Source organism: Monodelphis domestica, chromosome 5 (genome assembly GCF_027887165.1).
Source record: "Monodelphis domestica isolate mMonDom1 chromosome 5, mMonDom1.pri, whole genome shotgun sequence".
NCBI classification, from domain to species: Eukaryota; Metazoa; Chordata; class Mammalia; order Didelphimorphia; family Didelphidae; genus Monodelphis; species Monodelphis domestica.
In genome coordinates this window covers 80242856-80270229 of record NC_077231.1, presented here as the reverse complement: position 1 = coordinate 80270229, position 27374 = coordinate 80242856, and the positions used below count along the sequence as shown (strand labels likewise).

At 47.8% G+C, this 27374-nt stretch overlaps 2 protein-coding genes across 8 annotated transcripts in view; one reads left to right on the top strand and one right to left on the bottom strand.

Annotated features, from left to right (window-relative positions):
• CDK17 (cyclin dependent kinase 17) overlaps positions 1-11698 on the top strand; it is a 138036-nt gene extending 126338 nt beyond the window's left edge. For 3 of the 5 annotated variants that reach the window (XM_016425732.2, XM_007503241.3, XM_056798671.1), the window contains 5 exons: positions 1818-1923; positions 3894-3936; positions 8142-8232; positions 9325-9402; positions 9578-11698. In XM_016425732.2, the coding sequence (XP_016281218.2) occupies positions 1818-1923; positions 3894-3936; positions 8142-8232; positions 9325-9402; positions 9578-9798 (539 nt within the window). In that variant the 3' untranslated portion in view covers positions 9799-11698. The remainder of the gene's footprint in view (positions 1-1817; positions 1924-3893; positions 3937-8141; positions 8233-9324; positions 9403-9577) is intronic. The other 2 variants (XM_001364494.4, XM_016425733.2) reach the window with 1 other exon arrangement.
• Positions 11699-13055: 1357 nt separating this feature from the next.
• The window catches only part of ELK3 (ETS transcription factor ELK3), a 90822-nt gene continuing 76503 nt past the window's right edge, over positions 13056-27374 (bottom strand). For all 3 annotated transcript variants that reach the window (XM_001364421.4, XM_056798674.1, XM_056798673.1), the window contains exons 3-5: positions 26486-27283; positions 19184-19306; positions 13056-15771 (exon numbers count right to left, since the gene is read on the bottom strand). In XM_001364421.4, the coding sequence (XP_001364458.2) occupies positions 15673-15771; positions 19184-19306; positions 26486-27283 (1020 nt within the window). In that variant the 3' untranslated portion in view covers positions 13056-15672. The remainder of the gene's footprint in view (positions 15772-19183; positions 19307-26485; positions 27284-27374) is intronic.

Genomic DNA, 27374 nt, shown 5'->3' with positions numbered 1-27374 from the left:
TCTGTAATGTGAATCCTTTCTAGTTCAGGAGATGGGCTTTGAGATGTGTTTGTGCTTGAAAAATTAATCCCTGTTAGTGGAGGGAGAAGACAGGAGAGGTGGGAGGAGAGAAATGGTTCAGTGGAGAAAGAGTACACACAATCAACTGGGTATACAAATCTGTCTTACCCTCCTGGAGGGTTAAGGGGGTGGGACTGATAGAAAAGAGGGCAAATTGGGGGATGGGGTGGTCAGAACTAAACAGGGAAAAATAGGACCAAGAGTAATATTCAGTAATCATAATGGTGCCCCAAAATAAGTCTCACTAGTAAGGGCCTCATTTTTCAAATAACCGAAGTGAGTCAGATATATGAGAATACAAATCATTCTCCAGTTGATAAATGGTCAAGCTTTCTATAGTCACATATAAAAAGTGCTCCAAATCACTATTTATTAGAGGGATGCAAATTAAAACTCTGAGATCCTACCCCACTCCTGTCCGATTGGCTACTATGACAGAAAAGGAAAATGACAAAACTTGGAGGGACTGTGGGAAAACTGAGACTCTTTTGCACTGTTGGGGAAATTGTGACCTGATTCAGCCATTCTGGGGAGCCATTTGGACCTATGCCCAGATAACAGCACATACCCTTTGACTCGTACTAGGTTTGTATCCCAGAGATTGAAACAAAAATGGGAAGGACATCTATGTATGTACAAAAACCTCTCCGTCAGCTCTTTGAGGGGGCAGAGATTTAGAAAGTGACGGATGCCCATCAACCGAGGCACAGCTGAGTCAGTTACGGTATATGATTGTAATGGTTGTGCTCATCTATTATGCTGTAAGAAATGATGAGTAGGGCGGCTCGGAAAAGCCTGCAGAGACTTGCATGAACTGACTGAAGCAGAGTGAAATGAGCAGAACCAGGAGAACGTTGTACAGCATGGCGGGATTACCGTACAATACACGGATACAAAACAATCCCCAAGGACTCGTGATAAAAAATGCCATCTGCTTCCAGAAAAAGAATGGACGGAATCTGAATCCAGATCAAAGCCAATGTTTTTCATTAATTTGATTTTTTTGGTTTGAGTTTCTTCCATAAAAGGATTATTATGGAAAGTATGATTCACGTGATTGCACATATAAAATCTGTGGGATCATTTGCCATTGTTTGCCATCTCAGTCAGGAGTAGCTATAGGGAGAGAGTCTGAGAATTCGAGATCCAAAATTCTTTTTCAAATGTTAAGAACTCTTTTTACGTGTAATTTGGTGAAATAAATTTTAAAAATGTTTTGATGATTGTAAAACAAAATTCAACCCCGTCTAGTTATACCTGTGCTGAGCCTCTCCTCTCTTATCTCGCCTGACGCTTGGGCAGCAGGCATCCAGCTTCCTTTCCAGCTCGGTCAAACTGCAGAAATGGCCCCTTTGCTGGAGGAGCCCACCATAGCCTTAGCAACGCACTGACCCGAGTCACTGTTCCCGGGGATGCAATCACCTTTGCGAAGCGCCTGCCCGCCCTCACATCCTACTGATTTCCTGGTGCCGGGGCTGGGCCCTGCTTTTATGTTTGGACAGCGGCTCTCTTTTTTTCCTTCTCTGCCTGATGGTAGCTAGCACTATCCTCCTCCGCCATCTTTACAGAAAGGAGCGCTTGTGTTGTAACAAGGGAGCTAAAACGAGCCAAGACCGGGCGGTCTGTTAACGCCTCCCTGAGTGCGCCCCCCCCCCCCCATTTCTTTTTTTTTAGCACTTCTGCCTTAGTTCTAATACACCTGGGTGGCCCGGGCATTCTGATGGTATTAACTGTGTGTGTACTCTTTCAAAACCCAGGAACGCCATCTCAAGAAACTTGGCCGGGCGTTTCTTCAAACGATGACTTCAAGAACTACAACTTTCCTAAATACAAGCCGCAGCCTCTAATCAATCATGCACCCAGGTACTTGTATTTGTTCTGTCAGTAAAGATTGTGCGATCTTTGTGCTTCATGTGAGCCTTAGCATGCACTTGCCCAGGCCCAGGACAAGGGCCCTTGAGGGGCCGTGATAGGCTGAGCCACTTGTGGAGTACTTAGTCGGTGTCTAAAGCGGAGAGCAGATGGCCTGGCTGCTTTCCACAGAGGCTGCTGCCCCATCGCCTCAGCAGCTCTGTCCTCGTCCCTTTGGGAAGCCTGCTCGAGCCCATCGAGTGGGCTGTCGTCTGCCTCGGTCTCCCTCCTGGCCCTGCAGTCCCCGCTTCTCTAGCAGAAGCTATCCCTGGAAAGAGGTTTGCTGCTCTCGGGCCGCCCTGTGATCTCCTGATTCGGGGTTTTCCGAGATTTGCAGACACAGAGCCCCCAAAGGATCCTGTGGCTCAGGATCAGCCTCTGCTCTCAGCCCGCCTTGTGCACAGTCGGATTCACGGTCCAGCTTTTTCACCCGCTTGGCGCCTTTCTCGGGCGCTCCGCTTGGTTGTGGATCCCATTCCGTTTCCATAGCGTCAGGGCTTCGTAAGTTACGGCCTCCAGAACCAGCCCCTCCCAACCCCAGGAAAGGCAGCCGGACCCCCGAGACCCTTCGCCGATGCCCGGGCCCTGTCTTGGAGGGTTGGCACCGCGGGGAGGCCCTGCTCTGTTGGCTCTTGCATAAAGGACTGGCCCAGCGCATACCGTTTCAGCTCGGAGGTCATCAAGCTTTGAAACAGTCCTTTGGAGAATTCTGAACATGCTTCGCACCCTCAGAAATCGGATGGAAATCATTCCAAGAGAAATAAGAGAAATGTCCTTTTTCAAAGCAGTCTGGCGCCAAGATTCCTTTCAGGGCAGAAAACTTAAAAAGAGAACATTTAATGACAACAAAAACTTGTTTCTAAATCTTACGGCTCGTTTTTGCATTTACATTGCTTGTATTTCCTTCTATCCCTTTCTGCACCCCCCCCCCCCCCATGAATTTCTTCTTAAAAAGAAAAATTCACAAAATACCAGTATTTAGATCTGGCAGGCCCTGCCTCTTTGCAGGTGTGTCTTCTCAGAGCTCTCCTTTGGGGTCCGGCTTTTTCTTGCTGATTTTGCAGTGTTTTCAGCTATTTTGTGTCATCTGTTGCCTCCCCTCGCTCTGCTCACTGCATCCCCCTCGGCTCATGCCAGTCCTCCGCGGTCCTGCACAGCCCTGTCCCGGGAGCCCAGTCGATGGGCCTCCTCTGTCTGCGGGGCTTGGCATGTTTGGTTCTTTGTGAGGCCTCGCGGAGGCGGATGCCCGGCCCTGGGCGCTCAGTTGGCACGTGGAGAGGTTTCTGGACCTGTTTGCCGCGATTCCCACGTCTCCCCCCGCGCCCTGATCTCGGCCTCCTTCCCAGAACTGCGCCCAGAACAGTCCCTCTGCGAGGGGGCCGCTTCTATTCTCAAGCAATGGGAGGACCCGCAAGAGAGCGATTGCTGACCCAGCGAGCGCCCCCCCCCCCCCCCCATCCCCAGGGAAGGAGCTCCATGGCTACCCTGTGTAGATTGCTAGCGGGACTTCCGGCTGCTTGTCTGTGGAGCCCCGTCTGAGGCGCGCTGGAGGAGCTGAAGGCGTCCTGGGCTCTGCAGGCTGGGTTTGGCCCGCGGGAGGCCTAGGCGGGAGGCGAGGCCAAGGAGCGGGGTCCTTCCCTGTATGCTGGTGGCATCCTCGTGCTTACCAGTGGCGAAGCGCTGGTCCGAGGCTCCGGGAGGGCCCGAGCCAAGTCCCTCCTGTGGGGTGTGCTCGCGCGCCCTTTTCCCTGGGATTGGCTCTCCCGGCACACAGCCACCTTTTCAGACCATTCCTTGTGGACCAACAGAGCCGACCCCCGGGCTGAGAGGCACCAGGCGGGCACAGCGCAGCGCGGGGCTCGTGAATGTTCTGGCAATAAGGCAAAAAGTTAAAACTTGATCCTGTTTGTTGTTCTTTCTAGGCTAGACTCTGAAGGAATTGAATTGATAACAAGATTTCTTCAGGTAAGTTCATTTTAATTGTTAAAATGTCAGATGGGGGGGGGGCAGCTGGGGGCTCAGTGGATGGAGAGCCAGGCCTGAAGATGGGAGGTCCTGGGTTCCAATGTGGCCTCAGACACACCTCCTGGCTGGGTGACCCTGGGCAAGTCACTTGACCCCCCAGTCTGACCAAGGGGGTCCTTGGGGAGTAAGGCAGGCCCAGGAGCTCATTACGCGTGCCTTGAGCCCTTTCCTAGCTCTCTCTGCTTTTAGAACTGGCTTCCTAGAGGGAGGCTCTTAGGTGGAAGGTTAGCTGGTCAGTGACTGCATGGTAGCCCTTGGCAGAAAATGGAAACAGACTATTTGGAAACATTGAGCAGCGTCAACACAGCCCAGGAAACAGAATTTGACTTGCCCCCAAATAGGCTTCGCTTTGCACCACTTTTGAAATCATTGAGAGGCGTTTTCTCCTTGTTTTGTGTCGGCCCGCATCCACCTTCCATTATTGTCTGTGAACAGAATGCCTTTTCCCGGCATGCCAACGTCTGGAAGAAACAGCCGTTAGCTGAGGGCAGCAGCGAGGACCCCAGAAAAGATCCCAGGGGGGCGGGGGGGAGGGGCGGGGCTACTCTTGTGAAAGGTACTATGAGCTCATCTCCAAGATCCTGAACACTTTGGCTCCTCACTGATTGGGTTGGGCCAGCGGCCTTCCCAGGTATCATGCTAAAGCTCAGCAACACCGGCCCGGGGCCTGCCGATGACCCCTGCCCGCCTTAAACTATTGTCCTAAAGATGATGACTGAAGGCCATAGCTCCGTCTGGCCTTATGGATGCGCTGCTGTCAAAAGGGCTTACGTTACTGAGTTGAGTAGTTATGGCGGCACCCACTATGGATAGGAGGATGCCGGGCTGAGCACCCGAGAGCCGTGGCCATCTAGACGAGCATTTCAACCACTCTTTTAGAGTAGACGTGTGTGCCAAGTGACTTTTTCATTGATTCGTCATCTACGTGTTATGCCTGGAAACTTTTGTACCAAACACTCCAGTAAATGTTGGATTTTCAAACCAAAAATGGCCCTGCCTTGGACCCGACATGCATATTGATTCCAAGGCGGAAGGGGAGGGCCCCAAAATAAGCAAGCCAACAGTCACAAGCTCCTCTCCACATTGGGCAGCCCGGGAACTTGTCGGTAACTGGTGGCCCTCTGTGCCCTGAGCTGAGCCCGGGCTGCCCCGGAAGCTGGCCCCGAGTCTTTGCAGGAAGCGCCCCCTGTGAGTCTCATTTGGCAGTTGCTCATTGGCCAGATCTTGCCAGCGTCTCAGAAAATGTGAGCCTTCTAGTGGGAGAGTCCCCGGGATGAGCCGCCCTCGCGCTCTCCCCCGTCCTGCCCCACCTGAGCCTTCGGCACGCCCGGCCCCGCTCACCGTGGCTTGCCCTTCCCCGAGAAGCCAGCACGCCAACAGCAGGGAAGCCTCCCGGGACCCTCCCAGGCTGCCCTGGCATTCTCGGCTTCTCCGGGCCGGCCGGCCTGGCCGCTCCGCAGCTGGAGGCAGCCGCTTCCCGCCTCTCCTCTCAGGCCCAAGACAGGGCAGCCCTGGGAATGGCTTGTCGCTCCTCGTGGGAGGGAGGGTGCTCTCTGGAGCCCCCGTGCTGGGCTGGCCGTCCCTCCGCGGGCCCCTTCTTATGGCCCCGGATTCCTCTGTCCCGGGGCATTCGGGCTCTACATGTGGATCCTCGACGAAACTGTGCTTGGCCGTGGCCCCGGCCCAGAAGAGGCTGCCCCGGCTGCTGCGTCCTTTTCACAGAGGAGGGGGCGTTGGGAATCCTCAGGGAGTCGTTGGAGGAAGGGCGCGTGCCCAGCTGAGCTCTAGCCGGGCTCCGCAGCCTTGGGATCTGGGGGTCCAGGGACCAAGTCGTCCTCTTACGAGAAAGGCCTGAGGAGGCGCTGCTTCTGCCTGGGGACCAGAGTCCTGAGTGGCAGCCGGATTTGAACTCGCTCCTTAGGCCCCAGATCCGGCGCTTAGTCCTCATCTTCTTCCCCTGCAAGCTTGGAAGGCAGCCGGGGATGCCGTCTCATCGATCGAGGACAGCTCCGCCGTCCCCAGCCTCCTGGGAAGCCGCACCGGCTTGGCCGGGGTCTCGTGATGGTGTTAGGACTACGGTGCTTGGGGTTCCCCTCGCCATCCACGCTTTCCCTCTGGCCTGTGGGAGAAGGGGCAGACAGAGCTGCCCCAGGCGGGGGCCCTGAGGTTACAAGGGCTTCGCGGGGGTCTGGCCCCAGGTGCTGGGGCGGCCTGCTTCCTCCCTCGCCCTCCCGTTTGAGAGTCGATAGGAAGACGTCACGGGAGGATTCCAGTTTTAAAGAAAAAGGAAGTGCTCGGGTGTGCACGGGGTAGACAGAACGTGGGGGATGGGCCCGCCCTTCGGTGGTCCCCAGGCGCGGAGGGGAGGGGACGCCTTCAGACCCGTGTACACGTTGGCAGACGAACACTGCAGATCGCCTCGTCTGCCCGTCGGTATTTCTAGTGGCTCCCTGGCAGCCGCTCTCCAGAATTCCGCAGAGAGTGCGCCAGCCGTGCGGGACCTCGATGCCCTCAGAGCCCCATGCACGGCACGAGGAAAGGAAGGCCGGAGACAAAAGCAGGCTTCAAGTTGTGCCCTCGGGTGGCCTTCTGAGGGCAGAGGGCGGGAGAGCCCAGCGAGCGCGCAGACGGCCAACAGGGGCCCAGAGCGCCCCTCGCTGCCCTCCGGTTTGGTTGTGGGGCCCGGGCGGAAGGCCCACAGACCAGGGGCGTGCCCACGTCCTGAGTGCAACCGACAGGCCAGCCAGCTCCACTCCAATGCCTGCCCAAAGGGGCTGCTTCGGTGCGAGGCCAGCCTTGTGGGATAGGCCAAGGGCCCAAGAACTCTGTAGACACGCCTGAAATTCAGCCCGTCCTTTTCCACAGTCCCTTCTGCAGAGAAGAGCACTGCAGGAGGGAGCGAGGAGTGCCCTGCCTCGAACGGGCCCTACCTGTAAGCTCTGCACGCCATGGAAGCACAAGAGAGGGCCCACCGCCTGAATCCAAAAGCCGGCCGGAGTGCGGGCGAGGGGTGCGCGGAGGAGGGGCGCGCGGGCGAGGGGCGTGCGGACTGGGGGGGGGGGGGCGGGCGTGCAGACAGGGGGCGTGCGGGTGAGGGTTTGCTGAAAAACCCACTTTATGTCTAGCATTTTATCTCCTCCTCCTCCAGTAGAGCTAAATGCTGCATTAGTGTAACAATACCATGACCATTCAATAGCCCATGGACTTCTTTTGATGTTACACTTAATCTCTGTCTCCCCCTCCCTTCCCCTCTCTCTGTCTCCCTCTCCCTCTCCCCCCCTCTTTCTCTCTCTGTCTGTCTGTCTGTCTGTCTCTCCCTCTTCCTCTCTTCCTATCTCTCTCTCCCTCTTCATCTCTCTCCCTCTTCCTCTCTCTCCCCCTCCCTCTTCCTCTCTCTCTCCCTCTTCTCTCTCTCTTTCTTTCTCCCTCTTCCTCTCTTCCTCTCTCTCTCTCCCCTCTCCCTCTCTCCCTCTTCCTCTCTCTCTTTCTCCCTCTTCCTCTCTTCCTCTCTCTCCCCCTCTCCCTCTCCCTCTTCCTCTCTCTCTCCCTCTTCCTCTCTCCCTCCCTCTTCATCTCTCTCCCTCTTCCTCTCTCCCCCCCTCTCCCTCTTCCTCTCTCTCTTTCTCCCTCTTCCTCCCCCCTTCCCCCTCCCCCCCCCCCCCCCCCCCCGTCAGTTTCTTTGATCATTGCTTTCAAATTGAGAGTCAGTCCTTGGCCTCTGCTGCCCAGCCATACTAGACTGCTGTGGAATTTGCCTAGAATGTAGTAGTGGAGGAGATTCCGGTAACAGGCACCGGGGACTTGATGGTTTTAGCGAGTGCATTGTAGTATTTCTTTTAATCATTTGTGTTTATAGAAGAGAGGTAAACCAAGATCAGCTGATTCTTCTGTCATTTTAAGACCTATAAAAAGACTTAAATTATATTTTAGATCACATTCATTTTTAGAAAATGACTTTTCTTCTATCTCTACTTGAAGTAGGACCTCCATTTATGAATAGGCCTGATGTCTCCAAAAACATACATAGTCATCATATAAAATAGCCAAGAGTAGAGAAATAGACCCAAAATGCAGTATGTTTTCTTTTTTCTATTAGAATAATTCCAGGAAAAAATGGATGAAATGATCCTTTTGTTTTTTCACAGTATGAGTCAAAGAAAAGGGTTTCCGCAGAGGAAGCCATGAAACACGCATACTTCCGAAGTCTGGGAACAAGAATACATGCTTTACCTGAAAGTAAGAGGAATTCTCAAGTGTATTTTCATTCGTTTTCTCCTTCAAACCTAAGAGCCTTATCTTTGCCAACATTGGTCCAGCATTCCAAAAGGGGATAGTTTAGTCTTTTCTTCGCCTTATTTTAGTGTGTAAAGGTGAAGGATCACAAGTAGGAGTAAGCCCTTAACTCTCTAACAAAACTGACATGTGCCTTTTCTAGTAAAAGACATGCTGTCATTGATCTAAGTATAGCTGTTATCATGCAATTTTGTTGTTCAGCATTTCAAGGCCCCAAAAGATTCCTTTTCAAAAATAGATTTTTCTCTTAATGGGTTAGATTTCTATTTCTTTGTCATTAACTTTTTATCCTTGATATTAAAATGTCTTTACAGTGACTTTCATAAGATAATAAGGAATACTTCCTAAAGTCTCCAAAGGAGACTCCATTGAATTTACTCATATCACCTTCTCCTTCTCCCCCCAACACTTTCATTCTAAAATGGAAGTGGGATGGTAGAGAATTGTGCCTACCTTCGGGCACTGGGCTACCTGCTTCCAATATCCATTCATTTTTGAGTTCTATTGCCACTTACCAAAAAAAGCAAGTTGACTTCCCCATCCTGACATATAGCAGTCAGTGGCAAAATTATTTGGAATCTAACCTTCCTACCATTTTTCATTTCCTTCAGTAGTTCTTAGATATTCTCAGAAAATAATGCCTCTCTGAGAAAGGGCCGTAAGGCAGAGGTATTGTGCCTGGGCCATGATGGTGCTTTATGTTTGGGACAGTGGTGGTAGCTCTCCTCCCCGCTCTATCTCTCCATGGAGCTGAAGTGGCATCCGGGGCCCAAACATATAACCTGCATCTGGATGACGCTCCATTCTCCTTCCCCCCTGTGGTCATCACTAGGCAGTTCTGTTGCTCTTAAATTCCTTTCCTTTATCCCTTGCCTGTTGTGGCAAAAGCAGAGAACTTGTGTGTCAGCAGGAGAAACCCCTGTGGGAAAGCAGAAGCATGAAGAGTGTTTGTCTAGATTTTCTTCATGTCTTGAAATTGGGCAAAGGGTGCTGCTGTTTCACCTTTATAGCTGACTGTTTTCCTCCTCATTCTAGGTGTCTCAATATTCAGTTTGAAAGAAATTCAGTTGCAAAAGGACCCCGGTTTTCGAAATTCTTCTTATCCAGAGACAGGTGTGTTTGTAATAAACCATTTCACATGTCGATCTTGAATTTCTGAGTGGAAACAAGCTTTTTGTTTATAAATTGGTTAGTCATTTTATTAATGTGAAACTCGGTGTCCTGTGCATACCACAATGGTATACTTTTAGAACCGCACGTAACTCGCTTTTCTATATGACGTGGGCAGCTCAGTGTATCTTCAGAGAGAAATCAGACTCGGTCAAGTCCGGGAGCCTGAACGCTACCGATGACGCAAAGACCTTTTCCGAGGGCCCGGCTCGATCATTGACCGCACCCTGCCTGGTACCCGAAGCAGAAGATGGACCCTGTGCTTACCTAGCCTTCAGGTTCATCACTTTGAAGCATAGAAGCTGTAGACTGACCCCGGCCCCAAATGGGTTCATTTAACACAAACAAACAAAAAACCTCCAGTCGCCCCGACCACCGAGTCTTAGTTTTTGCTGGTGGGAACGTGATGTGACCTCGGTCACCAGATAAGTGGGGTGAACTCTGAACTCTGAACTGCCTCACCAAATGACTTTATATTTTAGGACACGGGAAGAACAGAAGACAGAGCATGCTCTTTTAAGTTCGATAGCAGGATTTCAAGCTCAGCCCCAGCCTCCCTTACCAATCAAGGACTCAGATCTGAAGGCCATTCTTTGTTTTGGTGGACTTGGAATCTCCGTTTGTCTACGCTGTCCTCTTCCCAGTGGAGTCGTTTTATTTCCAACCTGCAGATTATGTTTTTATATTTGTTGTCACAGTGTGACAATTTCTTGTACAGTTGGTTTTAAGGTCTCCTCTGCCATTAGAGCCAGTCGGTTACAACTATGGCTGTAACCGGAGCTGCAATTTTTGTGCAGGACTGAGAAACACAGTGCATTATTTATTGCGGAATCATTGCTGCTAAGTAACTACTGTCTGTCTATTTAACACAACAGTTGAATGCCTGAAGAAGTTGCAATGGCTTTATGATATGTGAATGCATCTGTTTCTCCTCATAAACTGTTTGACTGCTGCAGTCTGTTTGTTTGTTTGTTTGTCTGTTATTTTTATTAAACTGCAATGTTTCCTGGAATGTAAACTTAGCTTTGCTCATCATAAGAGAGGTGAACCGTTCAATGCTCTCAATTTCACGAGACAGTTTCTTATTTAACATTGGCGATAGTCGTTCTGAGATTTATAAGCACATTATGTTTAGCAAAGCTACGTGTTGCCCAAGTTGATTCAAGCCAGTGAATACCTGCCCTCCTGCCCCCTCCCCCTGGAGGGGGGTCTCGAGCCTCGGGACTGTCCATTTGTCCGTCAGCTCTCGTTTAGCAGCGTCTCGTGCTCCTGAACATGTGTACAATGCATTGACCTTAATTCACATTGTGTTTTAATCCAGTAAGGACTAAGGCACAATCCATCCAGCCCGCCCCCTTGTCCCGTTGTTCTTCTGAAATTGTTTCCTTTGATGAGAAGCAGGGCGGTTTTCTCTGTTGGAGAACAGATTGAATTCCTGCCTCCCCCGCCTCCCCATGCTGTTCCCTTGCAGTCAGCTGGACGCTGTGATAGGTAGGTGACATGAGCCAGGACTAACTCCATGCCTTTCCCACCCCGAGAACTCGGAGGCTTTTCGCAGCTCGTCGCCATTCTCCGTTTACCGGAGATGATGGACGTCTGGCTCTGCCTGGGCATCTCGCTGAGCGTCAGAAACGCACCCGGTGGATGACAGAATGGTGGTCTTTAAGCATTTGTGTTCACCTTTAACAATTGATTTGTGTCGTGCATCTTACAGACTGTAAATCTTTATTGGGATAGTTTGAAATGGTCATGTAAATCTCTGGCTGGTATATCATGAAAATAGTCATAGATGACTTCAATTTTTTTCCTGACATTCACTGTAAAACATTCAGGGGTCCTACCATTTCTGTTCAGGAAATCTTGTAGTTTATTGTTATTTAACAGTATTAAGTGAATTTTTGTATATTTCCTTTTAACTTTATTTGTGAATAATGATTGTGGCATGTTCAAGGGGGGATGTTTTATTATTAATAGTTCATGATACTGGTAAATTTAATTATTTGGGTTTTTTTTTTTTCTGGAAGAAACAGATTCATGTATACTGGTGAATATTGGACCACTACTGCTTTCCAGCATTTGTAAACTGGTTTTACGTTAAATCCTGTAGACCTAACAAACTGCTGTTATTTCTAACTGACAAACACGTATTAATATTGTACTTTTGAAAGTATAAATATTATGTGGAATTCCTTGGTTTTGTTTTGAAGTTTATAATAACAAAATCTCCATGTTGTTAAAATATGGTTTTGTCAAATTGTGATTCTTCTACAGAAGAGGGACCGATGGGCAGAGTCACCCACCCCTCCCCTCCTTGGGTTCCTTAGGTCTGGAGGTATCTGGAGGAGGGCCATGAGGGGCACCCTTTCCTTCTGTCCTTCCCTGGCTGTGGTGGCCATGCAGGGACCAGTTTTCATCTCCTGGGGATCCGTGGGATAGAGGTTCTGTGCATTGGGTGGAGGGTGGGTCACCGCCTTCACCTGCCTAAGTTCATCCCCAAAGCCTGAGTTTCTCCCAAGAGAGTTGAAACATCTCCAGTGATTGCCATCCAAACTCTTTTGGGGGGGGGGGGGCACGGAGGTGGGTTGTTCTCTACGGTGTCGCTGTACCGGGCTGCTCCGGGATCCCTGGCCAACAGTATGAGGGAAGGATCCCGAACCTCTGTCCTAGGGTTCCTGTCAGAAACTTCCCTTTCATGGAAAACCAGCTCAGTTCTCAGAGGTAAGAAACATTTTTTCTACCCTTTTGGTAACCTATTTTTTAGACAATTAAGAATGCCTATATGAATAAAAATGGGCTGTGTGATGGGATGTGGGGCTTGGTTTAGCCCTGTATCAAATTCAGAATTATTGGTGCAGATTCACAAGGAAATGGAAACTCGCCTCATTGGCACCGTTGTCTTTTTTTTTTGCATTGCAGATCCCCTTGTTCCATAGTTAATTCATGGCAAATATTGGGGGGGGGGGGGCTCAGATAGAATAGTTCAACTGAGTCCCATCCCTGTGCTGTGGGCAGCTGAGAAACATAATCCCCCAAAATGCCAGAGACAACGTAAAAACTTTCCTCCCTACAGACTCAAACGTATGACACTTCTAACCCATAAAAAAATGATGCCAAATTTTCCTCAAAAGAAGCCAGGCCTGGAGTTGGGAACTCTTGGATTCAAATCTCACTTTGGACACTTCCCAGCTGTGTGCTCCTGGCCAAGTCACTTAATCCCACTTGCCTAGCCTTTGTTGCTCTTCTGCCTTAGAAGGGATACGTAGACAGAAGGTCAGGGTCTCACAAACAAAAGGAAACAACAACCCGGCCTTCGGACATTGATGCCTTAATGGTCTCCGCCTGCCACAGATTAGTCGAGGCGGTGCTTTACTGGGACTGGAAAGAGGGGACAAGTCTTCTTCCCACGCCATGGCTTCGTCCGTCCCAACTCATTTTCCCTGGTAGAGCCCCCCTGTGGAAGAGCAGAACCGGAGTCCGTCCGGCGCACGCTGCTTACTCAGCCTTCTGCCAGCCGGTGCTGCTCTCACCCCCCACCAAGCCTCCTGAAGCCCCCCCCGCTGCTGACAAAGCGTGCATTAGAAAATACTGGTACAAACTTTAAAAAAACATTGTTTATTGAACAAAAAAATGTAGCAGTAAAAATGATACATATAAATGCAAGTGAATGAGGATTTTCAGCTCTGCCCATTTGGTGAGATGTCTGTACGGAGTCCACCATCGAGGTTATCGTCACCTGAAGAGCTAGCTAACAGGCTGGGGGAGGGGAGGAGGGGAGGTCCGTGTGGAAGAGAGAAGGGGCAGCGGCCCCTTCAGATGCCTCCAGCTAGCATCCATTTAGCTCAATCAGGGATGGTATTTTTCCATCTTCAGCCACTCACCATAGGTTTGCGTGATGGATGTCGGAGGCAGTTGGGGTGGGGGCTTCGCATCCCCTTGCATGGTACGTGCCAGCCTTTGACGGGGGAGGAGCGAGGGCACCGGACACGTCCTTGGTCAGAATTGGAGGAACTTGGTTGTGGGAGTGATCGCTTATCATGGTTGGGGGATTTGAGAGACTGTTCGATCCCCGTTTTTCTGTGGGGCTCGAGCAGTCAGAAGGATTCTGCCGTCTCGTTTTTTCCCACCAGAGGAACACTGTTAATGACATAATGGCATATTGGGAAAAGTAATAAGTTGGGAATCAGATCTTGACTCGGTGACATCTTTGGGATTTGGGATAAGTCACCTCATCTCCTTGGGCCTTTGTGATGCCACGTTTAAAGGAAGAAGTAAGTGGAATCTCGGGCCCCTACCTTGGGCTATATTCCGTTTCTGGTCAGTTATATACTTTTTGGGGGGAGGAAATGAGATATGGGTATAAACTACCAAGGCTAACTGTACTAAAAAGTCGTAGCCTGTGTATTTGATTTTTTTTCTCCTAACATAGTTGCTATTCACAGAATCAAGTTTCTTTGTTCCTTTCCAAAGGATCCAAAAATTTGGAATCGCTGAGCATTTGAAAAATTAGAATTGGAATCAAAAATATCTAAGGATATTTAGAAGAATTTTACATATAGGCTAATATTTAGTGATGTCCCATCGTAGTGCCTTTAATGGATGGTCCAGAACAATTAGCTACATAGTAATGGTTCTAGCCCAGCGGTTCTCAACCTCTCAATTTGTAGCAATGAGAGTACATGATGCATATCAGGTATTCACATTCCGGATCATAACTGTAGCAACATTACAGCTTTGAAGTAGCCACCAAAATCATGTTTTGGTGTGGGGTCACCGCAGCATGAGGAACTGTATTGTGGGGTCCCGGCATTAGAAAGGTGGAGAACCACTGCTCTAGATTGTTTTCATGACCAGTAATTAGGGGTTGTCATTAACCCAATCTTGAATTTACCAGTCCCAGACACTTATCCCAGGGCCTTTCTTCTATCCTCTATTAGGATGCCTATATGCCATCAAAAAAACAAACCAGAAAATACAGTTAGAAGGAAGGTTGCCTTTCACTTAGCTTCATCCCTCAGGACACATTTTCCTAATCACGGTTCTAAGTTGCAAATGCACATCAACTATACAGCTTATTCCAATTTACTGGAAAACAGTTCGATCGAGCTTCATGAACAACCACGGTGCTTTCAGAAAACAATTAATCTGAACTTGTATCAGGTTTCCTTCACCGTGACCATAAATGTAAGATCCAAGCAAGTAGAACATTCTGTCCAAATTTCCAAAATTGAGAACCCCTTTCAAAACACTAGGTTTGGGATATTCTACCTATAATGGTATAATGGTTTGGAGGAACCCTGAACACATATGGACACAGCAAATCTAGTCAGATGAGTCATTGTTTATGGAAGTTGGGAAGTCATCTTCGATGGACCAGGTAATGACTGGCAGCAAACCAACACAGGCCGGGGATGGAGGGAGGGTCTCCTTCTGTGGCTTTTGCATCTTCCAGTCTCTGTTTGCAAAGAATCCAGAAAGGTCCTGGCAGCAGCTAGAACGTTTGTCTTTTGAAATGATGCTTTAAATATGCCCTCAGAACATTTTAGTCTGTGAATATTCATTGTCTAGATATGGCTTGGTTTATTCTTTTTAAAAAAACTCTACTTTGGACAGTAGACTTACCATTGTCTTTCAGTTCAAAAATTATAAGGCAATTTTGTATACAATTGGAAAGCACAAAGTAAAAAAGTTATATGAATGTGCCTTCACATTGCCTCCTTGTGAGGAATAATGCAACACTACCATAGCGCCGTTGGATACAAATTTTTGTCTCTCAACCATTTTCTCATAATACTAGAAAATATATAAATCATTTACATAACATTAAACATTATGCAAAGGAAGGCACAGCCGGTTATAGTGTACATAAGCATGGCGCAGAATGGGGGGGGGGGGGTTCACATCCTTATTAGATACAATGAAATCCATTAAGAAAAGTCTTCACTGTCAACAGTGTTCAACACTTGAGAGCTAAGGGGATATAAAAACATGAAAAGATGCTTTAATGCAAACCAGGTTTTTATACATACTTACACATATATATAAAAAGCTGTTGATAAAAATGCTAAGGTAACAAACTAGACTATCCAGGTAATGGAAAGTGCAAACCATAGTAACGGGGTTTCACAATGTCCTTGTCGCGGCGCAGGAGAACTAGCCCATTGCCATCGTGGCAGATGTCTTAGATCAGTTAATGAGTTCTTAATGCCGAGAGCATCAGGATTTCTGAGCACTTGAAGAAAGCAGTCCTGGGGAAGAGGCTCTGTCCAGACTGGGAATGGGCACTGGTATGTGTCCATTGAGCAGAGTTGGGAACTAGACAAGGGGGAGAAAAAGCACAAAATCACCACCAGCCAGGGAGGAGGAGCCTGGAGCACGATGCACAGCCCCCAGCGCCATGCTTATTGGCTTTTTAATCAATAATAACGAATAAATACTGTACAAATGTTCCACGAAACTCGCCATCAGCTTTCCAGAGAGTGCCGAGAGGTCTCCAGGCAACTGTTGGCAGCAGAGGAGAAATATTTCCTCTTCCTGTGACATTTCAAGTGCTCCTGTCTCATCGTGAAAGGTAGGTGACCATGACAGTGATGTCACTTTATGAAAACACTCTAGAAGAGTTTTGGGGGTATGATCCCAGTGTAAGACTGTTGTCTGAGGGCCAGCTTAGACACCATTGGGAAAAGCCACCGCAGTTCATCAAACCAGTTGCTAAGTGATAGAGGAATTGCAGTATGGAGTGGGGGGGCTAGGTGGCTCAGTGGATTGAGAGCCAGGCCTCAATCCTGGTCCTGGTTTCAAATCTGGCCTCAGCACTTTCTAGGGCAAGTCACTTTACCCTGTCTGCCTAACCCTCACCATTCTAGGAGTTGTTACTAAGACAGAAAGTAAGAGTTTGTGGGGTTTTTGTGTTCATATTTTATTGCAGACATGATAGGAAGCTCTAGAGAGGTCTTCCCCAAGTAGAGAAATCATAGCCAGATCTCTGCTTATGGAAAACTTCTTTAGCAGTCATTTAGGGGGTGCTCTAGAGCAAGAAGATGGGGGGACAGGGACGTCCTTGAGGGAAGAGGTGATGGCCTCCATGAAAGGAAGGGGTTGCTGTGTAAGTAGAGAGCAGGGGGAAGATAGGAGAGAGGTGGAGAATGAGGCGTTGGGGACAACATGAAGGTTATGAATCTGGAAGATAACTTGTGGGGGACACTAGTAACTGAGAGGCTCTGAAAATCTCTTACTGAGGAATGGCTTAAAGCAGAGGTGTCAACCTCAAGTAGAAATAGGGGGCTGGAGGGGGGGGGGGAGCACTAATCCATGCACCCAGATCCCTGCAGGCTTAGCAACTCCGCTCCAAATTTTAACAGCTTGTTTTATTGCGTTTTTACTTATGTTGTTAAATAGTTCCCAATTACATTTTAATGTGGTTCTGGCTGCACTTAGGAGTGTTGTGGGCTATGTTTAGTACAGATGAGTGCCCTGTCCAGGGTCACACAACCACTGTGTGTCAAGGATGTGATGGAAGTACAGATTCTTCTGCCAAAGATATGAATGTCCCAGTCAATGTGTCCCAGAAGTCTTAGTGCTACTTAAAGGCTCTAAATTCCAGAACTTTTCTCCACTCACATCCTATCTACCCATGACTTTTTAAAAACACTTAGCTGCAGTTTTTAGACTCAATCCTGGGTAATGGTTCCAAGGCAGAAGACTGTTTAAGGACTGGACAGTGGGGGTTGTGACTTTTCCAGGGTCACACAGCTAGAACCCCATGACTTTTTTGCAGAAGGAAAAGGGTAAGGAGTTTCTCCAGGCTCTCCCTTTGCTGGTGTTTTTGGGAATTTACCAATCTATTTCAGCTTTTAAAGTTTAAAGTGGCACCAAGACTTCAGGGACAGACAGAGAGAGAGTGTGTCGAGTGTGTTTGTATGAGTATGTGCGAGTTGAACTGAGGAGAAATTTTCTGCCTTTCCCTGCCTACAGCCTTTCAGTCCCTAAGATTGTCTTAATTGCAAAGTATTCTTGGGGAGGGACGAGTTGTTCTTTTCATCATCTCTGGTCTCCTTTGATGTCTCCCACTAATTTGTCATAACTGTCATCCCTGATTTCTTTTGTTCTCCCCAAACTCAACATCTTTTTCATGATGGGGCTGAGCCATCCGAGATCTGTCATCTTTCACCTGAAGGATTCGGATCGAGTTTTCTCTTCTAATTATCACCACAGGAAAGTTGCCAGCCTTGCTAAAAACTCATTAGAGGCCAAGTCTGTGCTTGGTTCTCACATTCTAGCCGGGATGGCAGACAGAGTCTAGGGAAGTCATTTTTTTCAGGGAGTTATTTTCAGGCACAATGAATTTTTAAAAATTGCCTCCCCCAGGCTGCCTGGAATATCTTCTCTCTCCCTGTTATGTCCCCTTTTATGGGGGGGGGGAGGCGTGAATGAGGGGCTGGGCTTTGTTTATCCATCATTTCTTGGACTGGCCCCCAAATTCCCAGTTTTCTATGCAGCAGCAATTGATCTGGTTTCCACGAATTTTGTTTTGACAACTATTTCAGTATGCCGGGTTTCCTTTGCCATCCTCTGTATTTTATTTTGCATTTAAGAATGTTATTCTGGGAAGAGGGCTGTGACAGAAAAATGGTTAAAAACCCTGACCCTGTGGCTGTAGTTACAGTCACCCATCATGCCCCTGGACTTGCCATTCATTGACTGAAGACTAAAGGAGGAGCTGGTGCACACACACCCCTTTTGCCAAGTCCCAAAATGATTAAAATGGTAAATGAAGGCAGACAGGATCTGTTCAGTGCCTGCTCCCAGCCAGGCAGCCATTGTATAGAAAGCTGGAGAGGTCTCCGTCTGAGATGATGAGCTGAAGCTTTACCTAGAGGGTCTGGCTGAGGCCGGTCTTAAAACTCAAGCAGACCCAGGGCCCGGGTTTAGAATGGGCCTGGCAGAGTGAATTCTCCCCCCCCCCCCCCCAAAAAAAAAGAAGAAAAGGAAATCTGACAAGCTGAGACGAAAACCTTGACTTCCCCAGGGTCACCCAGCTGAGAAGTGTCTGAGGCCACATTTGAACCCAGGACCTCCCCACTCCATGCCTGGCTCATGAGCCACCTTGCTGCTCCCATTCCCTTACCTTTTTCCCCCAATATGCCCTTTAAAAAAAGGCCCAGGGAGATAGATGTCCCAGAGACAAGAGTTCGAATCTCTCCAGTCTCATTTGTATGAAACTGCCCGCACAAGGCCTCTCCTGTGAAGCTGTCTTTGAGCTTCCTTTGTGTCCCCAGCCCTCAGCACAGTCCTGACCAACATTCGTTGACTGAGCTATTAAAGTAGTTATGAGATGGATGTATTTTTTAACCACCCACTTCCCACAGCCCGGGTTGTGAGACCCGGGGTTACTCTTCTCCCTTTCTTATTACAGATGAGGAAACCGAGACAGAGCAGCTTGGCCAAGGTCTCAGGATTAGAATCCAGACCCCTGACTCTAGACCGGGCCTGTTTCCACCTGCACGGAGCTCTTTGGTGCCCATTTTTCTTTTCGGTGCAGTAACAAAAATAAGTGGAGGGTTTTCGTGCCATGCTTACTTTTTCCCGCGGCCATAGAGATCTGTGTGTCCCAGCCCTGCCGCAGGCAGGCAGGCAGGCAGGCAGGGAGCCTGGGACTTCCCCCAGCCTAGCCGGGGAGGATGCGCAGTAAGAGCCCCGCCCCAAGGCCCCGACCCCAGAAGCTCACCTGGAACAGGGTATTGGGTCCTGGCAGCTGGGCGGAGCTCAGAGGGGCCACAGGGCTCAGGCTGCTCCAGAAGTGGATGCTGGACAGCAGCGGGCTGGGCGTCAGCAGCAGTCCGCTGGGGCTCTGCAACACAAACAAGTCACATGGAGGTGTCTGCAGAGAGGCTGCTGCCTGCCTTTTCAGTCATTCATTCACCAAGAAGGTACTTCGGACTGGTTTTTAAACCCTCCCCTTCCGTCTTGGAATCAATACTGGGTTCCAAAGCAGAAGAGTGGTAAGGGCTAGACAATGGGGGCCAAGTGACTTGCCCAGGGTCACACAGCTAGGACGTGGCTGAGGTCAGAATTGAACCCAGGACCTTCCGTCTCTAGGCCAGACTCTCCATCCATTGATCTACCCAGCGGCCCCCTAAAACTATATTTCAATGCGTAGAATTCATAAGACCACCAAAGGACCCCCAATACAGAAAAGACCAAAAACCTCTGCTCCCAAAGCATGGCCTGCCAGGCCCCGCCGTGCACAGACCGTCTCCTAAAGGCTTTAACCCCCACCATCCTCAAACCTATCCATGAGCCTCAAACACTTTTTAATGCTGCTATCCTTTCTCTATTACGCTCCTTTTCAAGACCCAGAGAGTGCCCTGGCCTGACTGCTCTTCTTTCCTCCTTCCTAGAGTGCTCTCCCTCCTCGCCCACATCCCTGGCTGCTTCTGAGGCTTCACTCAAATATCACTTCCCAAGGGAGATCTTTCCTGTTCCACCCACTTGCCAGTGTTCTCTCTTCCCCTCAATCTGTGGACGTAAATGGGCATAGATTTATTTCTATTTAAAGGTGGCCTAGAGAAAGCAACCTCTTCATTTCAGAGATGAAACAGATGCCCCAAGATATTCAGGAATTTGCCCCCCCAAGTCATTACAGTCAGTAAATGTCTGAGGCAGGATTTGAACTCAGGTTTTTCTGGCACTTCATCCACTGGACTAAGCTGCCTCTTACAGTTATGTAGATATTGTTCCCCACTCATGTCAGGTCATCTCCTTGAGGACAGGGACTCTCCCCTTTTGTCCTTTTATCCACAGTGCCTGGTACCCAGGAGGAACCAAATAAATGCTTATTGAATGACTAAGTGAACAAAGGAGAAAGAAGCTGAACTCCCTTGGAGGCTTCAAGGGTGAGGAAGGATGGGATAATCTGGTCACATTCTTAACCTGCCAGAACCAGAGCTCCAGAACCGGTGACACGTAAATACCAAACCAATATCGGAATTGTGCCATTTCTGCAACATTAAAAAAATTCTAAGAACAAAAGAATTGCATGGGAGGGAGTTCTGGAGCTGTCCACGCTGGACTGCAGTTTCCCAACTCTTCATGCTGAGCCTTGGAGATCTGGTCTAGTCCCTGCCCTTTGCTACTTGACATTTTTGTTTAGTGTGAAAATACCTGGGTCTCATTTCATTTGAACCCATTCTCACATTTTGTAATCTCTCCCTAATCCCTACCCAGCATGCCATGGATGCTCCCATTTGTGTTGACTCTGGCAATTCCAAAGCTAATCTTCCTTGCTGGGTGGCTCAGTGGATAGAGAGCCAGGACTAGAGACAGGAGAGCCTGGGTTCAAATCTGTCCTTAGATACTTCCTAGCTGGGTGACCCTAGGCAAGTCACTTTCAAACCCATGCCTAGCCCTTATCACTCTTCGGCCTTGGAACCAATACTTAGTACTGATTCTAAGCCAGTAGTAAGGGTCAAAAAACAAATAAACAAACAAAAGACCAACTTTTGTGGACAAGCCACTTTCCCTCCCTGGGCCTCAGATTCCATATCTGAAAAAAAAAAAAACACAGCAATAACAACAGAAGCATTTATATGCTTTAAGTCTGCAAAGAGCTTTAAAACCGTATCTCATTTTATCCTCACAATAACCATAGGTGATAGAAGCTATTATTATCATCCCACTTTAGAGATGAGGGAACAGGCAGGTGAGAGGTCCAGTGTCTTGCCCAAGGTCACCAGCTAGTAAGTATTTCCAAACAGATTTGAACTCGGGGCTCCCTGACTCCAGATCTAGTCCCAGCCTCTAAGGCTTCTTCTTGCATTTGTTTTTCTTTTTTAAAATCCTTTCCTTCTGTCTCAATATCATTAATTAAGGGATCAAGTGGTAACAATAAATCACTTGTCTTTATTATTATTGATTGATTTTTTTAACTATAAGGATATTTTATTTTCCCAATTACATGTAATAACAAATTTCCACATAAGTTTTTCCTAAGTTATATGAGCCAAATTGTCTCCCTCCCTCCCTCTCTTCCATTCAATTAACCTACTGTTTTTGTAATAGTTTTACCAAGATTGCACTTATTTCTGTTTAAATTTTTAAGCATTTCTTCTTGTTTTTACATCGCTTTCATTTCTTTTTTTAATGATTGATTTTTGAAAAAGAAAATTTGTACCACTGTCCTAGAATCAATAGGAAGAATCGATTTTAAGGCTGAAGAGCAGTAATGAGTAGGCAATTAGGATTAAGTGTGACAGAGGCTGGCACTAGAGAAAAAGTGCCAAGCTGAAGAGGAGGAGAAGACTGGCTGGGAGAGCAGTGAGGGTCTCTCAGTCTTGAGAAGGCAAAGGGAGAAACTGGGAAAAAGACTTTCTCCTGAGGGTTACCCAGTTTTTCCTGCTGGTGACTGGAAGTCTTTTCCCCAGCTTCTCTCTTCGGCCTCTCAAGACTGAGAGACCTTCGCTGCTCTCCCAGCCAGAGTCTTCTCCTCCTCTGGATTCCACTCCTGGGGCCCCTCCCCCTGTGGAGGTGATCAATTTCACATACTCTTCAGCCTGGCACTTTTTCTCTAGTGCCAGACTCTGTCACATAAGTGACATACCCAAGGACATACAGCTAGGATGTATCTGAGGCCAGATCTGAACCAGGTCATCCCCCAAACTGTGCTACCTAGTTGCCCCTTCCTTCTAGCTTGCTTGCCTACAAGTCAAGCAGGAATAGACATAAGAGAGCATCATTTCATAGATAAAACAAACCAAGCACAGTGGAAAATGAGCCAACTTAATCCCATTTATGATTGCATTCCCTTGGCCCGTCTGGACTCAGTTTCATCATCTGTAAAATGAAGAAGGTTGATCTCCTTCTGTGATGTGGAAGCCTGGCAAGGGGTCAGGAGCCAGGGAAAGAGCCTCGGCTTTGAACCTCTCAGTGCATCGCTTTAAATCTTAAGATCCCAACAAAAACTTGGAGCCCTACCCAGACAGGGGAGGCTTCAGAGGGCAAAGACCAATGGACAGAGAGCCCAAAGACCTGGCTTCCCATCTGCCACTAAGGCTGCTGTGTGGCCTTAGGCAAAAATGCTTCTTCCCCTCTGCCCTTCAGTCTCCCCACTTGTGAAGCACAATACAGTCTAAGACCCTCCTAGTCCAGAGAAGAAATGCCAGGAGCCTAACTGGGGCTAAGCTTCCTGGCAGCCCTGCTGGCTGTCCTGAAAAGCTCTCCCTGGGAGGAGAAGTCCATCTGGCTGAGACATCTGTCACCCTGATGGCTGCCAGAGCTATTGGAATGGATCTGCCTCATCAGACCGGTCTCATGTTCCTTCCCAGCCTCCTCGTGTGTCCTGGAAAGAGGGTCGAGAACAAACAGAACCGGACTCAGGAGGCGAAAGCCATGGACTAGCTTTGTGTCTGGGTCAGTCATGAGAGAGATGTGACTGTGGGCAAATTCCTTAATCTTTCTGTGCCTCTGCTCCCCTATCTGTAAAGTAGAAAGAGAAATATTTCTTCTACCTGCCTCCCAAGGTAGTACTGAGGAAAACATTTGGTAAACTGTAAAGTGCTAAATAATAATGTGATTGCTGATATTTATATGGGCCACTGGGTGACACAGTAGATATAGTTCAGATCCATCCTCAGACACTCATTAGCTGTATGATCCTGGGTAAGTCACTTAACCCTGTTTGCCTCAGTTTCCTCATTTGTAAGATGAGCTGGAGAAAGAAAACCCACATAAAGAGTCAGACATGACTAAAAGTGACCAAACAACAATATTTATATGGTATTTTAATATTATATAAAGTGTTTATGTTTATATACATATATTATCTCTTTTGGTATCATGCTAAAGATACGCATGACAGGGCGGTTAGGGAGCACAGTGGATGGAGCACCAGGCCTGAAGTCGGGAGGATCTGGGTTCCAAACTGGCCTCAGATACTTGCCATCTGTGTGCCCTTGGGCACATCGCAACCCCATTTGCCTAGCTGTTACTGTTCTTCTGCATTAGAACCTATACTTACTACTGATTCTAGGACAGAAGATAAGATTTTTTAAAAATAAAATAAAGATAGTTATGACCTATTGTTATCACTTCTTCTAAAGTGGAGGGCTCATGGCAGAAGCCAACTTTCCCCAAGACAAGCTTGAATTAAGCCCAGCCAATGTGCCATGCACTGTGCAAAGCCCTGGAGATGTGAAAACAGACATGAAGTCATCTCTGCCCTCGAGGGTAATGAGGAAATAGGGAATGGCTAGCATTTAAAAGTCCCTACAATTTTTCAGAACACTTTACAAATATAATCTTAGCCATAACTCCTGGGGATATAGATACTGAAATTATCCCCATTCTACAGAGAAGGAGACTGAGGCAGGCAGCAATTTAGTGCCTTGCCCAGGGTCATACAGCTAACAAGAGTCTACAGGTGGATTTGAACTTTGGTCTTCCTAATTCCAGGCCTAGCAAATTCAGTGTACTCTGACATCCTCTAGCATCCTGAACTGGAATAATAGAAGACATTTCTCTATGCTCCCTATCAACCCCCCATTCCAGTCTAGGTATATCTGTCTGTCTGTCTCTCTATCCATCTATCTGTCCATCTGTCCTTCTATCCATCTATCCATCCATCTATTTCAAGGTGTCCCCTCTTACTCCAGACTTTTCTTGATTGATTCTCACCCTACCTCCCTCCAGATATTGGTATTCTCCTCCTCTTGAAATCACTTTGTATATAGCCCACATATACTTTGTGTTTACTTGTCTTAGTAATTTGTTTGCTAACAATAGGTGGTGGTTGCTATGATTAGCACCCCTATTTTACAGATGAGAAAACTGAGGCAGGAATATTTTATTCACATATGCACACATATATGGAAAGGTGGATGGATAGATAGAAGAGAGAGAAAAAGAAATGATAGAGATAGATTGATAGATGATAGAGACAGAAAGATAGATGATAGAAAGATACAGAGGATAGAGAAATAGATAAGTGGATGGATGGATGGATAGACAGATAGGTAGACAGGTAGGTAGTCCCATAAGAGACAATGAATATGAAGCACTCAAAGAGAGATGGAAGCAATTTGTTTGAAGTGATGCAGAGTAAACAAAACAAAATCAAAGAACAATATACACAGTACCCCAGCTGGATGAAAAATGACAACTTCTGAATGCGGTCCCCAAACATTAGATAACACTGGTTAGACTTAGCTAACATACATGTTAATAAACAAAAAACTACTGTGTGCTGTCTGTCTGTATGCTGTATGCTATAGCATCTATTAGAGTTTGCGTGATATATTAAAACAATATCAATAAAAATTAACTACACATATTCCTCCTTTATTTGCAGAAGTGAAAGGCTAGGGGTGTGGAATATTGCAAATCCTGTCAGACACAGCTAAACTGCTTTTTTTTCCCTCTTATTGTTACAAGGAATGGCTTACTAGATGTGGGTGGGAGGATGGCGAAAGGACGTATTTAGAAAGCAAGGCGATTTTGTAAAAACTCAGTATTTTAAAAAAAAGATTAAAAGTAAATTTCTCTAAAGTGAAGCTTATTTTATCTCCCCACTAGAAAGGGAAAGGCTAAATATGTTTCATTTATTTCTCAAGAACTTTGCTCTCCTCACCTACTACATATGTGGGATTTGAATTTCCCCAGGACAAATTAGTCCTGATTTAGCTAACCTAATTCTTCATACCCTTTTGAATCCTGCCCCCTGTCTTCAAGACCACTGCAGCACACCACCACCACTCACCCCTACAACAATGATGTTAAATGTCTGTTTCCTATGTGTACACAGAAAGAGTATGTACCAGAAAGGTTTCATAAAGCAGTAATGAGATAGCTTAATGCAGGGAAGGTCCAAGATCCTGGAGTTCAAATCCTGGCTATGTCCAAGTGATTATATCACCTTGGATAAGTCACTTGCCTTCCCCAGGGCCTGAATGTCCCTGTCAATGAAAGGGGTTGGGCTCAATGGTCTCTAATGTTTCTTTTAGCACCAGATATCTGATCCTATGAAAATTTCAACTTATCTCCTCAACATTTCTTAAGAGAATATGGATTTGACTTTTCCAAAATTAATGGGTACAACCTTTTTTATGAGCCAGTATAGCATATGATATTCCAAACACAGAAATCAGTTCAGGCACTCCGAACAATGAAAGGCAGTGGAGACGATGGATTTAACTCTAACCTATACCCTATGTGACCTTCCCTTCTAGTTACTGAAGTAACTAGATCCTCAGTTTCACTGATCCTCAGTTTCCCCATCTGTAAAACTGGATAATACCCTGACTAACTGCCCTGTGGCCATAGGCTAGTCCCCTGCCTCTAAGCTTCCAATGGGTTAATGATGCTTCCCTGAGATTATCTCTAGCCGACTCCAAGATGACCTCCAGTTTATCCTTTCCCTATCTTGTCTGTACAAAGTTATTTTCAAGTTGTCTCCTCCAGAGACTGTAAGCTCCTTGAAGGCAGGGGCACTTTCTGCCTCTCTGTACCACCTGCGCTTGGCACAGTGCCTGGCACATAGTAGGTGCTTAATAAATGCTTACTCCCTTCCCAAACAAGTCCTTATTGTCTTGATTTCCCTCAACTGCTGTGTGTGATTTTAGACCAGTCTCTTCTGCTTCACTTCTCCCTCATCTGCAGCAAAGGGTTAATTCATGAGATTATGACCATAAACTACCCTCCGGAGCCTCATCTTCCCCATCTGAGAAATGGGGCTGATGGCTGTATTTGTACTGCCCAACTAACAAGGACCATGATGAGAAGCAAAGAGCCAATCATGTAGGTGAAAAGTGGTTTTTCACTGGAAAGAACGTGGCCCCTTGCGGTCCTTGACCAATATGCAAAGCTACCCCAGGCAGAACACCTCTCCTCCTGTTGATGCTCTCCATGGAGGGAAAAGAGCATGGATGCTTGTTGGCATGAGGACGCCCATTTGTATCTCATAGGGATTCTCGGGCCATTCAGAGTATGCCGTACCCATCGTCGGGGCCCTGGAGAGACTCCAATGGATGGGTCTTACCTGTGCTGTGAAGAAGGCTGGAGTGAGAGATCCTGAGGGAAGGGCTGGGCTGTTGAGGGCAATGGAGCCGATGTCGTTACTGGACAGGACCAGCGGCGGGGCAGAGATTTCCAAACCTTTGGGTTTTTTAGCCTTTGGGGGGAGAGACGGTGATTTTGTCTTGGAGCCAGAGGAGAGATTGAGGGGCTCCAAAGAGTCTGAATCCCGACAGCTGGACTCTAGGAAGAGACTTCTGGGTTCCGAAGGGAGCGGCGAGTCCGGGGACAGGGAAGGAGACCGAGAGGAGGACGGGGAAGTGGAGGCAATGCTGGCTGCGCTGGGCAACATTAAGGAGGAGATTTTCGCAGACACCGAAGAGGTCAAAAAGGCCGAAGCAGCGGCGGCCTCCGAGGTGGACGGCAGAGACACCACCGGTCTCATGATCTGCTTCTCTGTCTTATTGGTCACAAACCTGATGACCGTCCTGACCTCATCCACTGGAGGGGCGCCCCCATCCAGCGGTTCCTCCAGCTTCTCCGTTTTAATGGGCTTAAAAGTATCTGGCTGGTTCTGGAGGGAATTAATAGTAAAAGATGAGTAGAGGCCCGAATGGATGTACTCATTCCGGCTGGCACTTTTGAGGGCCGACAAGCTGTGTTTGTGCTGGTCACGGACCTCGGAAGGCACTTTACAATCACTGTCTTGTAGCAGAAGACTCTCCCGACTGAGCTCGATGGAGTGAGGGTCCATTTTGAGAATTTCGGGGAACGAGACAAACTTGTACACGAACTTCTGGCCAATCACCTTCTTGATGATGTTCTGTGAACACAAGAGAGGTTGGAAACATCAGTATGAGAAAAGAGACTGAGGAGAAGTGCCACAAGGGAAACTGAGACCCAGGCGTTGACGT